Here is a 17,033-nt window from a genome sequence, read left to right as displayed (position 1 = left end):
AAACAACCCTAGAAGTTTGGTCAAATTAACCCAAGTAATGGATCAATCCATGCCTGACACAAATTGGGTTATTTTTGACTCAATATTTTTAGCTCAAATAAACCGGTCTGTCAGTGGTCAGCAAATATTGTAATGTTATAAGTTTCCCAGTAGAGGTGGATTTTTCATAATAACCCATTACTTGGGTCTTTATACTTTAAATCTGTGGAGTGTTTTTTCTTTTTGACAAAACAACCAAATTTTTGTTTTTCAAACAAAATAGAAACGGGACGAACTTTGAGATGTTTTTTTTCCATAACAACCCAGGAAGTTGGATTAGGCTTACCCAATTCCAAATTTGGCCATTTTTCACTCAATATTGTTTAGATTGGAAATAAGTTAGTGGTCGGAATATATAATCTTTTTTTCACAATAACCAAGAAGTTGGTTCATAAATGACCCAAAATGTTTTGACGAAACAGACTCAATCTTTTCTCTTTTTTTTACAAACACATATGTGTTGTTGTTTACAACCAGGCCCATCTTTTTTCTTTTTGGGCGGAACTTGGTGTCGTTTTATACAAAGTGATGTCATTTTGGGGGGAAAACTGAAGAAGAAAAAATGAGGACTGACTTGTCTTTTTAAGAAAATACCCCCTATTTTTTGTTGTTTTGTATTATCCAATTTTTTTGTGTTGACCCTTTTTTGTAGTTATTTAAATTATTTCAAGTGTGCTTTTTTCATAAATACCCAGGAACTAATGGAAGCAATGTACTAGTTCACACTTGACACAAATTGGGTTATTCTTGACCCAATGTTTTTTTTAGATTAAAGATAAGTCAGTGGTCAGCGAATGTTGCAAAGACATACTTACAGTGGGGTTTTTTGTAATCTTTAGCCCGTATTTCCTCTTCCGAGTGAGGAAATGTCACCGCTTAATCCGCCCCCAATCACGTGAACCCGTTGGACTTTTGTTCCGGGGGGCGCCGCCGGCACTTTGGTCATTCATCATAGTTACGAGGCATAGGAGCGGTGATTAAAAATGGAATCTTCTGTTGATGATGCCTGTCATAGATTGGGTCTTATTATACCGATAACGCACACACGTCGTTGCCCCACAAGAAATATGTCTTTGAGGTTGACCCTTCCACCTAAAAGACTATTTCACACACACACACCGAGTCTTTGCAATCATCTCTGTTGTCCCTGGACTGATCTGTGTCAGGGTCACGTCCCTACCATGTTAAATGCAGTTACCATATTTTACAGTAAAGCCCCGGGATACAGCATTAATCCGTTCTCAGGTATCCTCCTTTTTATAGACTTCACTGTCAAATTCACAAAATCTTCTAACTCAGTTTAAAAAAAAAAATCCTATCTCTGTAATGATATGTCCCGAGTGTCCGTTACCCCTATATTTTTCTTGACCAGACACTAGTATTCATCAAGGTTTAACAGCGGTCACCCTAGACACGCAAATCACACAACCAAAGTGACAATGAGTTTTCCTACTCAACAAAGTCAAGTCACTTTTATTTGTATAGCCGTCATCACAAAATGTCTCAAAGGACGCCACAGATGTCTGCCTCTTCAGATTTCCTCAACCCTCAAATACCAGAAACCGAGTCAAGATGCAGTCCTGGGAATCGTCTTAGTCACTTAACCTGGAAGTTAGCTCAGCCTCTGAAAATGTCAGTAGTATTGGAATCCAGCTCGAAGGACCAATTAAATGTTAATAATAAGCAAATATGTGGAAACTATTTCATTATTATTCCCACAAGATCGGAAGGTGAAATTGCCGTATGACAGGCGAAAGAAAGCTATGGAGATTGGCTAATGCGCTCAAAGATAAAAAGTACAGGAAAGTGTGTAGAAAGTCCGACTTATGTGTAATATACTTCTATACGATTTAATGAAATGAAATGAAATAAAATGATCTGCATTTTATATAGCGCTTTTCAAGTCAATGACTTCCCAAAGCGCTTTACAATGTTCTCCACATTTCCCAATAGCGGCCTTGCAGCCATGTAAGGCGCTAACCTGCTTATTAGGGGTATTAGGGGTTCAGTGTCTTACCCAAGGACACTTCGACATGTAACACGGACGAGCCGGGATTCGAACTGGGATCCCTTGATCCCAAGACGAGCGTTCTATCTCCTGAGCTACTGCCGCCCCTTAATAACTTTATGAATAAATACACAGGCAAAGGAAAAATAAAATTGTATTTACCCTTGCTGTGATGGAGTTGAGCTGGTACAATGGGGTAGCGGGTTGATGCAGAACAGGGAGAAGATTGTAGATTCAAATTAAAAATGCTTTTAAAACTTCAATTTGCAAGGATTGTCATGCCCTTAGAAGACTTTGTCGCTTTAATCACTTATTCTTACTTATAGTCCCGGTCGTCGATTGGCTACAGACATATTTCTTAGTGAGGATAACAGTCTGTGCCCCTTTCTTTGCATTTTTTGACAATTGCAATGTTTGTTTATATGGTTACTATCTACTTGCATCTCCTTCTAGCATTGCATCAAGGCTTGCGGCATAGCTAAACAAATGTAAGTGTATTAAATGAGATTCTGAACTGAACAAGGAGAGAAAGAGGCATTGTGGGATGGAGTTTCTTCAATAGCATATCTGCATCTTAATGATACCGTGACACAAATCAATAGCAGACTAGCACCTTATAAGACGTCGGCCAATAGCAGACAGGCATAGTAGAGAAGTACGAAATGCATAACTCACATACTGTAGTTAAACACACAAACCCTGCAAAGTTGGAATTTTGTACGATTGTGGGAAAGCAAAATATTTTGTGGTCGATGTCGAAAGGTGGGGAAAATATCTTAATGAGGGGGTATAAAATACTTGGAGGTAGTAGTAGTGATATTTGTGCTTTAAGAATTTCATTAAAAATGTATTTTAAGAACGTTGAAGAAAAAAATTAAAATTATACATAATAAATATATGTATATATCAAGGAAGTTGTGATTTATATCCCAACTCCAAAGTTGGAATATATAATTACGTTTCGAATGTGACCAAACTGCTCAGACAAATCCCGATCACGTTTGAGTCCCAGAATCGATACCTCATCTCATTCTAATCCCCCCCATGGGCCAATGAAAACAATCCCACCCACAACAAGTAGCCGGCTGACTGCTATGCTAACAAGTTCACACATCGCCCCTCTGCAAATATATTTCTATTATCGTCGCCCTGTGCTGATTTATGCTTGACTGAACGTTGTCTTTGCCTTTGACAGGATAACGAAGGACAGACGGCGCTACATTATGGTAAGAAGCTGTCTCTTCTTCTCCTCAACTTTTTACTCGAAAAGTCCCTTTTTCCATCCTAATGGAGCTTTGTATATCTTTTTGTTTATATGCAATATTCTTGCATATAGACAAAAAGTTCGGCCTCGTTATGAAAATGTGTGTGTGACGATCTGTAAGCCTCCCCTAGGAAATCATGGGCAGTCCTCAGACTCCCTCTGACCCTCTCGTGCTCCGACAAAAACGTCCCCTAGGGGTGTTTCCCCTCGTCCTTATACGCCATCTGTCCTCAGCGGTGGACGTGTTGCGTCACCCTCCAATGCCAAACAGGCGTTCATGAATAGGGGTGCTGGAAATATCCGATTCTGACGTGAATGAATCTGAATCTATTCAGAAACTACCCGATTTCATGTTTTAAAGTATGTCAAATAAGACAGTTAGGTTTATTCCCTTACAAGTAGGCTTACAGGAGACAGGAGACATCTATTTCAGTTCATGACGAGATGCGATCAGAAGTTCTGATCCTCATCTGGATCGAACCTCAACAGCTCCTGTTCTGTATTGCAAAGAGTTAAGTCATAGAATTGCGCAAGGGATAACGAACACTTCAAAGGGGACGCAATCGTAAATAGGGGAACATCAAACAAACACTTGCATCAACCAACATGACAATGCATCTTGTGAATGGTTAACGAGCTTGGGTAGTTCACAAGATTCTTACCCGACTGTATGGTCCCTGCAATGTTGAATACTTGAAACAAATGCATAATACATTTACAATAATCCTATCAATGAAATTAATCAGTTGTACGGTGGGAACCTAAGGTTGAATAATCTTATGACGAGGTATAGAAACCTGTGGAATTTGGGTTCCAAACCTTTGGTACCCCAGGTAACATTGTATATGCATAGTAAACATTACTTGCACAATACTGTTTAGAGGGGGTGTCAAAATTCATTGTCACTGAGTGTGTGTGTGACTGGGTAAGTGTGAAGCACATTTTAAAGCGCTTTGGGAGTGCAGACCATTTCCCGAAGGCCCCTGTTCTGCCGAAACGTCTTACCCTCGGCTGACCTGACAGCAGCAATTTGGTTTTCTGTATAATCAAGTAACACCAGTAGCACTAAACTCGGAATTATTGCGAACAATGTTTATTGATGATTTAAAATAAAGGTTAGCATGCATGCATACATACGCTGCGTGATTACCGTAGTCAACAAACACCATGTGAAAAAGCTACAACAGAAAAACAGTGGTTTGAAGCAGTGAAAGAGTCAAATAAGACTAAATCAAAACAAAAATTGTAAGTACTCACCACGTTAACCGGTTAACGTTGAAGACCGAAGATGCGCCTGTTGAGAAGCAAATATGTGTCTGTATGATATCACCAGTCACTGGTCCTTTAGGAATCTTCAAATAGCCACTTTTGCAAACGCCTAGACATACACTTAGAAAAATGTGTAAAACACTAATGTTTAGATTTTAAGATTGTCATCAAATTTGACCTGGGTCCAGGAAAGGCTTCTTGCTACTGTCCCAGCTGTTTTGCAGCTAAGATACCCATGCTACACTCATCTACAGGCATTTGATTGCAAAAAAAAAATTCAAATTAGGCTAGATGAAAAAACTTTCTATTTCTGTGTTCTAACTTAAGTTATTTAATGTTTGTAACACCTGTAGTGGTTATTTCAGTTGGGGACAAAAGTCAGAGTGTTAACATTCAAAAACAACAAAACCGTCCAAATGGTGCAACAACAGCATTCAATTTAATTTGGGTACGTCTTGGATTGGGATTTTGGTTGAATTTCACTGGATCGTTAAGGGGTTAAACTGAAGGTATCATCATTTTCAATGGCACATATGATAGGTAGGAAGAACATTTGCACATTTCCCCAATAGGTGCGCAAGACCATAGGACATCTTTGATGAGTAGGAAGGAATTTCTGGAACACCAGCTCCCTGCTGCAAAAAACACACTGAAGTTTTGACCTCTTTTGTCTTCAAGTTAATCAACTCCTCTAATATTCCCTGCTGTATCTGTGTTTTTCCATGCTCAAAATGGTCTTTTTCTTTTGTGTGAAGTGATGTGTGTCAACTCATAATACAGTGCATTATTGCCATATACAGACGCTCCCCTACTTACAAACATTCGAGTTACAAAAAACAGTAGATACCAACATTTTTTTCGGGATGTCGAAAAATATCCGGACATTGCTGTAAGTTAGATTTTGTATTGTTATCTTTTTTCCGAGTACTGGACAGTACTGTAGAGCTTCTTTCCGCCGCTACGGCGTGTGGCGCTGTGAGAGCTTATCCAGCATCTACTCCTAAGAAGAAATCCTCTTCCTAGTTTGTGTGTAAACATACTGTACTGTATCTCCAGCACACGAGATTACCCAGCTTCCACCTCTAAGAAGAAATCCGGCTTCCTCTTCCTAGTTGGTGTGTAAAACATTCTATACTGTATCTTGAACGCTAAGAACTTTGACATTTATATTGTTTAATATCTCGTGCATCCATTCAATATGGTTGCTGTAAAGTCTAAAGAAGATGCAAGCCGTTTCATCTGAGTTGAAAGTGGAATAAGAAAGCTTGATGCGGTTGAGAGAATAGTTGGATCGCTTTTTTTTGGCCACTTTTTACCACGGAGGAGGAAGGCGCCTAACTCTTGAAGCCCATCTTACAAAAGTAATTTAAACTTCACTTTATAGAGCATATTATTTTAGTAAATGTTTATTTTTCAGTACAAAACAATACAGGTTACTTATAGAAGCCTTAAACATACTTATATAAACCTTAATCATACAAAATGAAGCACTGACGCAACTTACGAACGATTGTCCGGAACCTCTCGTTTGTAAGTAGGACAGCGTCTGTACTGTTTAGTACCATTATTTTGCCTTGGCATTATTTTGCTAAGGCAAAGTCCCGCGGCCTACTAAAATCATGTCTGTGGCACACCAGCTGAGTAGCACTGATTCCAAAACCTTCTGCTATCATCGAAATCATACCCCTTGAATGGTGATCAACCTGAAGATTCCCATCCCTACTCAGCAATGAACTCGGGGAGACAAATAGCAGAGAATGAAAATTCATTTCTGCCTCTCTTTGCACAGGCAGCGGCGGCCGGCGAGTGATTAATTGCAGGTTTACTGCTCGCTATAAATTGTCCTCCTCCTCCAAAGCTCCCCTGAGAGACTGCTCCTTTTTTTTTTTTTTTTTTTTTTTTTTTATAAACACAGCTCAAGGCGAGATGTCAGCCACGTGCCACACATGCCGCAGCAGCTAAATAAAACTCTCATCAAGTGCCGGGTTTTGCTCCAGAAAAAAAATAACTTGTACACTAATTGGAGGCTCTTTTTCGCTGGTGTTTCCGATGTATCATCACATCTTCTCGGGGTTAAGAGGCCCGGATGTCAATCACCGGCGATGCTGACTTCAGCGATCGTGTTTAAAAGCATTCGCTGGTAGACACCGGCAGAAAAGAAATGGGGGCGGTTACAGCGGAGTGAGAGGATGCTGCGATTTTCAATAGCTCGCTTGAAAAAAAATCAAATGAAAATACTTCTGACTACCTGTGGTCAAACGTCACTAAAAATCGTACTGTTGACATTAAAACTCGGGTTTCCTTGAATTTAAACCTGAGACAAAAGAGGTGGAAAACTACTAGAACATCACATTTGAGTCAAGTCATGTTTATTTGTGACACCCTTACTCACAAAGTGTCTCAAAGGGCTGCACAGACCACATATTATTGCAAACCACAGAGTATTATTACACTATCCCCTGATCTCAAATCTACATGAGGGCAAGGAAAATCTTAAAAACCTCAACATGGGAAAAATGAAAAAACCTTGAGAAGGGACCGCACATTAGGTAATCCCCCTTCCAGGATGGCAATGGATGTTGCAATAACAAATAATACACAGATATTGTCAACATAAAATATAGGTTATTTATATGCTATGGATTAGAAGTGTGTTTCAAACTTAGATTTAAACATTTCCACTGAGGTTGCAGATCGAATCTCAGGGGGAAGAGCATTCCGCAGCATCAGGGCCTGAATGAAGAACGCTCTCGAACCTGTGGATCTCTTCTTGGCTCTTGGGATCACTAGTAGACCAGCATTTTCAGAGCGAACGCTTTGGACCGGAACATATGGGGGAATTAAATCGGAAAGATATGAGAGAGCAAGTCCATGCATGATTTTGTATAATACCAACAGAACCTTGAAATCACATCTTAAGCTAACAGAGAGGTTAGCTAAAATCGGGGTAATGTGATCAAACTTTCTTGTCTTAGTTAAAAGTATAGCTGCCTTTCCTTGCTGGTACATCAAATTTTGATTAACTTGGTTGTAAACGAATCTAAACCTAAATAAAGGGTTGGTTGGGGGGATACTAGAACATCAAAGTTAGAGTTACTTGGATTTAACTGGAAATAATTTCAATTAAACCTGAGTAAAAAGAGAAACTAAAGCCTACTAGAACATCAAAGTTGAGTTTCGTAGATTTAATTGAAAGTAAACCTGGGTAGAGAGTAGAAAAACACCTAATAGATCATCAAAAATTTAAGTTGCTCAGTTTTATTTGAAATGAACTCTTAAATGTGAGTAAAATCACATTAAAAACTATTTTAACATCAAAGTTTTTAATTACTCCGGTTTAATCAAAATAAAACAGATTAAAAAGGAGCCTACTAGAACACCAAAGTTTGAGTTTCTCGGGTTTAGGAAAAGGAAGAAAAAAACGCCTTTTGGTATATCAAAGTCTGAGTGACTTGGATGAAATTAAACTTGAGTAAAAAATAAAATAAAATAGCCTAGATGTTGCACGTCAAAGTTTGGTTTATTTGAAATTAAACTAGAGTTTAACTCAGAGTTAATTGGACGCAACTTCCTGAATGAAAACAGGAGGGGGAAAATTGTTGACTAGAACATCCATCCATCCATCCATCCATCCAATATCTGCACCGCTTATCCTCAGTAGGGTCGCGGGGGCGCTGGAGCCCATCCCAGCTATCTTCGGGCAGTGGGCAGGGGACACCCTAAACTGGTTGCCAGCCAGTCGCAGGGCACACAGGGACAGACAACTCACTCGTTCATTCACACCTAGGAACAATTTGGACCGGCCAATTAACCTGACATGTTTTTGGAATGTGGGAGGAAACCGGAGTGCCCGGAGGAAACCCACGCAGGCATGTGGAGAACATGCAAACTCCACATGGGGAGGCGGTAGCTGGAGTGGTGGGGAAACTACTAGAACGTCAACGTTTGAGTTTTACTCGGGTTTAATTGATATTTCTCTCTCCTTGCGGCGCAGCGTCGGCGTGCGAGTTTGGCGACATCGTGGAGCTCCTGCTAAGCACCGGCGCTGACCCATCCATCAAAGACATGGAAGGTTCTCTCCCCGAGGAAGTCACAGAATCTGGCGCCATCTCTTCCCTCCTGCGCCAGTACACCTCCCCTAAAGGCTAGCTAAATCAGCCTTGTGCTAACCACCCAACCCTACACCCCCTGTCCCCCACCTTTTATTTTTTACAGTTATCCTAAACCAGGGGTGGGCAAACATTATGTTCGACCATGATGAGGAGGGAGGAAATAATATAATTTAATTTTTTTTTTGGTATAGTCTCGAAACACAATACCGCCGCAATACACTGTATGTGGAAAAAAGATCATGTTGACTTGTCCAATTTTCTCATATACCATTACATAAATATATGTGCAGAAATCTACATGTTATATTTCCTTTTATCCATCCATTATCTACACTGCTTATCCTTTTAGATTTACTCAAAGTAATATAATATGTCTGTTATTTTTAAGCACAAAATCTGAATATTTGCACTGAATAGCTCAAAACGCCATAGAGCTTCCTCAAATGTACTCTTTGCATTAAATCTGATCAATCTCTTAATAAAAGAATAGCATGTAAAAAAATTATGTAGCCAGCTATTTGAACGTTGGCCTTGAACGCAGTACCCAGGAAGGGAAACTGGGGACAAGTACTAGTGACAGAGTGATTGGAACAGATAGTTCTTTATCACAAAAAGACATTCATGAGGTTTGGTTCTTTTATAAATATATTATGAGTTAACAAATCTGCTGGGTCAAAAATATACATGCAGCAGCGCCAGTATTTGGTAACGTGTCCCTTGGCCATTTTCACTTTAATTAGGTGCTTTTGGTATAGTGCTTCTGGTTGAATCTTTGACAACCTTTCTTGAAGGAATTGGTGCATTTCAGTTAAATTTGGTGGCTTACTGACGTGGACTTGATTTCAGCATTGTCCACAAGTTTAAGTCAGGACTTTGGGAAGGCCATTCTGAAACCCTAATTTTAACCTGATTCAGCCATTTCATTGCTACTTTTGATGTGTGTTTGGGGTCATTGTCCTGTTGGAACACCCAACTGCGCCCAAGACCCAATCTTCGGGCTGATGACTTCAGGTTATCTTGAAGAATTTGAAGTTAATCCTCCCTCTTCAATATCCCATGTATCCTCCGTAAAGCACCAGTTCCATTGGCAGCAAAACAGCCCCACAGCATAATACTACCACCACCGTGCTTGACGGTAGGCATGGTCTACTTGGGGTTAAAGGGCTCCAAACACAGTGCTGGGTGTTGTGGCCAAATAGCTAGATTTTTTTTTTGGTCCGACCACAGAATTTTCCTCCAGAAGGTTTTTGTCCATGTGATCAGCAGCAAACTTGAGTCGAGCCTGAGGTGCTGCTTTTGGAGCAAGGGCTTTCTTCTTGCATGGCAGCCTCACAGTCCATGGAGATGCAAAACACGCTTGACGTTGGACACCGACACCTGTGTTCCAACAGCTTCTAATTCTTGACAGATCTGCTTTTTGGTGATTCTCGGTTGAATTTTCACCCTCTTGACCAATTTTCTCCCCGCAGAAGGTAATAGCTTGCATTTTTTTCCTAAACGTGCAAGTGACAAAACAGTGCCGTGCACTTTATACCTACAAACAATTGTTTGAACTGTTGTTCTTGGGACCTGCAGCTGCTTTGAAATGGTTCCAAGTGATTTTCCTAACTTGTGCAAGTCAATAATTCGCTTTTTCAGATCCATCCTTTGACTTTCCCCTTGTTGCGTTTGTGGGCGTTATCATCCAATGAGCCCTATTTAAATGGCCTTAGAGAAGTCACCATCTGTAGTCACTCATAATCAATCACAAGAAGTTAATAGGACATGCTATGAAGCTCATTTCACTGACACAACTTTATAATGAACAAAATTGCTAATTCGCGTTGCTGTATGTATATTTTGGACCTAGCAGATTTGATCAGTTTTTCTGTGAACCCATGATAAAGTCATAAAAGAACCAAACCTCATGAATGTTTTTGTGACAAAGAACTATCTGTTTCAGAGAAAAAACTGAATTGTAGAAATAACTGGAAACTCAAGAGATCCATGACATTAAGTTCTTCACAAGTGTATGTAAACTTTTGACTACAACTGTATGTATTATTTTACCGCCTTTGTTTGACACGCCGAATTAAAAAGCCAGGCTGGTTGCAAATGACCTGCAAAATGTAGTTTGCCCGCCCCTGATCAGTCAACTTTGACGAGTATTTTTTGTTTCTTTTCATTTTTATTTGTTTAATTTTGATTTTACTTGTGCTGGATATAAAAAAAAATATCTCGACACAACTGTCAACTACTTAAATCATTTGACTGATTGTTTTTCTGTTCCATTCCAAAGAATATTGCGTCCATTGTTTCTTGACATTAAACGCTTCGAAATTGCTTCGCTCTCGTCTTTATTAACTCAGCCCAGTTCAGTAATTAATTATTACTTATCAAGCTTACTCATTCAGACATACTGCTTTTAAGCTGGATTTTTTTTCATAGAGGCCTGACATGAACTGAAACAAAGGGAAAAAAAGAGGAATTGATGACACTGAGGCTGCAGTTACATTTATGGCCAAAGGGGGCAGTCGTGAGTGAAGAACAACCTCAATGCGCCTTTAAAAAAACTGATGAACTTTCCCGTTTTAGCTAGGGTGTGTGAAAGTGCGGTAGTAGGCACCGTATAACGTAACAAACATGTCACTCTCGCATATTAGCCAAAGTAAAATAATAGTAAATTATACTCTTTGTGTACATAGTTCAGGGCCAATATTATAGAGGATCAATCAATGATATTCTTGTTATATTCCTGTAATATAATCCTGTCATCTGTATAAATGAATGTATAAAGAAATCAACACCTACAATTATATGCCATAACATAATGAACTCTTAAATGTCTAAATACCTATATTATATTGGATTCAATGTAAATGATATTAATGTTTGAATTAAATACATTGTAATATTTTCTTTATATATTTTGTCATTTATTTTTACAGTTGTATTTTGTCACATATATTATGTAATGTATTTTGTTGTGTACTTAATTAATTTTTGTCTTTTATTTTGTTTCGTTATTTCGTTGTGTATTTAGTTGTGTATTTTGTCGCAACAAAATGCGTGCGGGTCATAAAGGATCAGCTTTTCACCTATTGGTTGACCAGTGATGAAAAAACTCAGTTACTTCACCGATAAACCAATTGGTGAAAAGTTTAGCCAGTTTGATCAGCCTTCTTATTTGAATAACTTTTTTTGCTGAAACGTAAATGACAATACATGGCAAGATGTACGATAAATTATACGACAAAATACACCTCAAAGTATATGACGAACCGTACACGACAAAGTTCTTGACATTATACATGACAAAATAAATGACAAAATATGCACCGAAATACATGACGAAATATGTGACAAAATATACGACGAAATATACGACAAAATACATGATGAAATAGAAAAGGGAATATATGACAAACTACACGAAAATAAACCAGAAATAAATGACAAATTACACATTTACGACACAACATTTACGACACAATATACGACGAAAAACACGACAAAATTCACAACAAAATCTCATCTCATCAGCCGTACCGCTTATCCTCATCAGGGTCGCGGGGGGGCTGGAGCCCATCCCAGCCATCTCCGGGCAGTGGGCAGGGGACACCCTGAACTGGTTGCCAGCCAATTGCAGGCCACACAGGGACAGACAACTCAATCGCTCATTCACACCTAGGGACAATTTGGACCGGCCAATTCACCTGAAATGCATGTTTTTGGAACGTGGGAGGAAACCGGAGTGCCCGGAGGAAACCCACGCAAGCACGGGGAGAACATACAAACTCCGCACAGGAAGTCTGGAGCTGGATTTGAACCCACGACAGGTTCCCATGACATGAACTGTGCCGCACAAGCGCTAACCACTGCGCCGCCGTGCTGCCCTCACAACAAAATATTTAACAAAATACATGACAAACTATACGACAATATACATGACAAAATCTACGACAAAATACATGACAAAATACACTGCGAAATATACGATGAAATACACAACAAAATACATAAGAAAATATACGACAAAATATTTGACCAAATACATGACCAAATACACAAGGAAATATATGAAATCAACAAAATACTTGACAAATATGTGACAAAGTATACACTAAAATACACGCCAAAATACACAACAAAATATTTAGCAAAATACATGACAAAATACACAACGAAATTCATAGCAAAATACACGACAAAATATATAACGAAATATACGAATCTAACAAAATACTTGACAAAATATGTGACAAAATCTACAACAAAATACACAACGAAATATATGCAATTTTACAAAATACTTGACGAAATATGTAAGAAAGTGTACAACCAAATACACAACGAAATTTACGATGAAATACACTACAAAATACACAAAAAAATATTTAGCAAAATAATGTCAAAATACAAAGAAATTTCATAACAAAATATACGATGAAATACACAAGAAAATACATGACAAAATACACAACGAAATGTATTAAAATAACATAATACTTGACAAAATATGTGACAGAATACACAGCAAAATATACAATGAAATAGACAACAAGATGCACGAGAAAATACACAACAAAATGTGCAAAATAAACAAAATACTTGACCAAATATGTGACAAAATACACAACGAAATATACGAGGACGTACACGACAAAATACACAACAAAATACATGACAAATTACACAACGAAATGTATTAAAATAACAAAATACTTGATGAAATACATGTGACAAAATACACAACGAAATGTACGGAATTAACAAAATAATTGACGAAATTTGTGAAAATATATACAACAACAAAAAAAACGACAAATTATACGACAAAATACATGATGAAGTACACGTTAAGTTGCATCTCTGTATGAAGTAATTTATTGATGTGTCATCTATTTACACGGCATATGGAATTTATTCATTTAGACAAGAATTTATATATATTACAGGATCGCTCCTCCACACATTATTACCCCACATAAGCAAGCACAATCGAAAGGAACGTTACACTCATTTGGAATAAAAATGCCATTTTTCCTCATTCCCGTAACTCTTTTGAATAAGAGCTAAAGGTCCAGATGGCGTGCCAAAATAAGCAGTGCCCCGTACGCGCTTTAAATCTGCTTTACGTGTCAAGCCGATGAGAATAGCTTCAATCTGGATTGTGCTTCTTAACTACAGCTTCCTGATGAAGACACAATATGGAGAGTGGAGAAAGGGCGCCGCCTAATCTTCTCTCGTAGAGAGATCGGGCCCCTGGTAGCCGACGCGGAACACTGCCCTCAATCTGGCCCTGTTGCGAGTGCTAGCTAACGATCGCGTCGCTCCGCCGCCGGTGATGGCGCTCCTTACGTATCGAATACATTTCTTCTGTATTTGGAGCCAACTTATCGGTACTTGGACACGGGTGCCAAACGTGCGGCTCGCTGGCCGGATCAGGCCCAGGGTTTTAATCCGGCCCACAAGAAAACAAAAGCTCTCTAACTCTCTCTTTCTCTCTCTCTCTCTCTCTCTCTCTGTCTGTCTGTCTGTCTGTCTGTCTGTCTGTCTCTCTCTCTCTATTTATATATATATATCTTACTCTTTCTCTCCTTTTTCCCTCTCTTTCTTTCCTTCTCGTTTGCTCTCCCTATTTCTCTTTATCTATTTCTTTTTCTCTTTCTCTCTCACTTTCTTTCTCTCACCGCCTCTCTCTTTTTCTCACTTTCTCTCTCTCACACTCATTCTAGCCCTTTCTTTCTCTCCTTTTTTCTCTCTTTAGCTTTATTTTCTTCTTTCTCTCTCACTCTCTTTCTATCCATTTATTTCTCTGTCCTGTCTTTTTCTTTCTCATCTTCTCTTTCTTTCACTTACCATTTCCCTCCCTTCTTCTCTCTTTTCAAGATTGATCTCTTTCACTCTTTCACTTTCTCAATCTCTTTGTCATGCTCACTAATTTTCTCTTCTCTTATATTTTTCTTTCTCTCTCTCTCTCTCTCTCTCTCTTTCTCTCTCTCGTTTAGTCCCTCTGTTTCTCACTTTCTTCTCTGTCTTTCCTTTTGTTTCCCCTTTCACTTTATATTTTGTTTTCTTTACTGCACTTTCTCTGTTTTTCTCTCTTTACCCTTTTTCCTCTCTTCTCTCTCTTATACTCAGTCTCCCTCGCTCCTTCTTTATCTATTTTTATCTGAATCTACTAGTCTGTTTTTTTTTTCTAGCATGTGCCCCCAGCTTAAACGACTGTGACACTCCTGATTTAGAACCTGCTGCATCAGTCAAGATATTGGAACAGTAAGCTGTCAACGGGACATTCTGTTATTACCTATATTTTATGTTGATGATGTATTGTCTCTTGATACTTTTGTAACATCTTTTGCAGCCTTGTTCTCCTGGAAGGAGTATTACCTCATGTGCAGTTTCTTCTCAAGGTTTCTTCATTTTCCTCATGTTGAAGTTTTTAGATTTTTCCTTGCCCTCATGTAGGTTTTAGATCAGGGGATGGTGTAATAATAGTCTGTGGTTTGCAATAATCTGTGGTCTGTGCAGCCCTTTGAGACTCTTTGTGATTAAGGGCTATACAAATAAACACGACTTGACTTGACTATGGGTTAGGCCATCATTATTATGCAAAAACAGAGGATTTTCAAATAAATGAAAAACCCCAAATGGCCAGAAATTTGAAAGTAACCCTTATAACCCGGTGAACCTTATATACCGCAAAATAGGGTGGATAAGGTTTGGATTGTCAACAGTATTTACTGTAAATTTGGACTGTAAGTCGCACATGAATAAAAGCGGCACCCAGTACTTTTTAAAGGAAAAAAACATTTTGTACATGCACAAGCCGCACCTACCAGACTATCTATAAGCCGCATGTGCCCACATGGTAACATGAGGTATTTACAAAGAAAGACACAGAAAGAGTTTTAATGATATGCGGTACCTTAACCCCTCACCGTTCCGACGGTGGGCCGCCAGGCTTTTGATAAACAAATACGTGTCCTTATGATTTCACCAGTCACTGATATATGTCATGCCACATATCATTGGAAAGCTTCAACACTTGGGAAATGATTTCAAAATATACTCATCAGAGAAACATCAAGATCAGTCTGAAACAAGATACCCGAAAACTATAACGCCGGAATAACTCACCATTACATACGTCCCCTAGCCATCTTAATTTTCTTTGAATGTCTGTGAAAATGGTTTCATTATATCAAGGACAATCCATAGAATCCAACGTGTAATATATGTACTCCAAAACACAAGATAATTCTGACAGATGAATAGGAATCCACCTTCAACAGGTCATTTATTTGGATGTTGCTTCTTGTGATCAGTTTGTATCGCCACATTATTTCCGTTTACAAATAAACAGACTCATAAAATGATTCCCACTATGGTATTTAGCCAACCCCTCTTCCATGATGAGGGTCTGTTCATGCTAGTTTTATTCATGCACAAAAGCCAAAGTTACCTTAAACTTGCGTCTTCCTCAACCTTTACTGCTCGGGCGCCCCTGAATTAGCCGCATCATTGCATTAGCCGCAGGGTTTAAAACTTATAGTCAGAATTTACGGTATATGTCTGCATTACTTAACGGGTTGTTTCGATATGCTATCGCATTTGTGCATTCATTGATCAATCAAAAACATTTGTACGCAACGGGATTGGAATCCGGGTAGTGCAGGTGAGAGCAACCAGTAACGGATAACGTATGAAAAGGAATTCAATTTTATCTCATTACTTTTACTCCTGGTGCCAGAAACCAATGTTACAGAATGAAAAAAAATGGAATTTTACCCTGAAAGATATAAATAAACACAAAACAACTCTTCAGTGTATCTGATGATAAAGCTTTGTAATAGCAGCTTGAATAAGGTGACTCGTCTGCAAGACTCTGACACTAAACCCATTATGTTTCCATTATGTCCCTTCAATTTTCTTCTCAGCTTCTTTTTCTCTTTTGGGCGGGAGTGGGAGGGGGGTTTCAATGCGACTCCCTCCCACTTTGCACTATTTTGTTAAAAGTTTTGGTCTCTATAACCACATTTTGGTTTCCCTCGCTAATGCTTTTGAATGTCGCTGCTTATTTCACTAACTATGTTTTAAAAGCAGAAATATATATATATATATATATATATATATATATATATATATCATCTCATCTCATCAGCTGCACCGCTTATCCTCAGTAGGGTGCTGGATCAATCATCAGGCAGTGGGCAGGGGACACCCTGAACTGGTTGCCAGCCAATCGCAGGGCACACGGGGACAGACAACTCACTCGCTCATTCACACCTAGGGACAATTTGGACCGGCCAATTTACCTGAAATGCATGTTTTTGGAATGTGGGAGGAAACCGGAGTG

General features: G+C 38.8%; 1 protein-coding gene across 1 annotated transcript in view; it reads left to right on the top strand.

Moving 5' to 3' along the window:
• acbd6 (acyl-CoA binding domain containing 6) overlaps window positions 1–11,015 on the top strand; it is a 76,650-nt gene extending 65,635 nt beyond the window's left edge. Inside the window, exons 7-8 of the mRNA XM_088349947.1 lie at window positions 3,243–3,273; window positions 8,575–11,015. Of these exons, the coding sequence (XP_088206073.1) occupies window positions 3,243–3,273; window positions 8,575–8,729 (186 nt within the window). The 3' untranslated portion in view covers window positions 8,730–11,015. The remainder of the gene's footprint in view (window positions 1–3,242; window positions 3,274–8,574) is intronic.
• Window positions 11,016–17,033: the final 6,018 nt, after the last annotated feature.

This window comes from Urocampus carinirostris, chromosome 12 (assembly GCF_059441175.1).
Source record: "Urocampus carinirostris isolate Australia breed hairy pipefish chromosome 12, RoL_Ucar_1.0, whole genome shotgun sequence".
Lineage (NCBI taxonomy): Eukaryota > Metazoa > Chordata > Actinopteri > Syngnathiformes > Syngnathidae > Urocampus > Urocampus carinirostris.
Note: the sequence above shows the minus strand (reverse complement) of the source record. Positions and strands in the feature narration are given on the sequence as shown.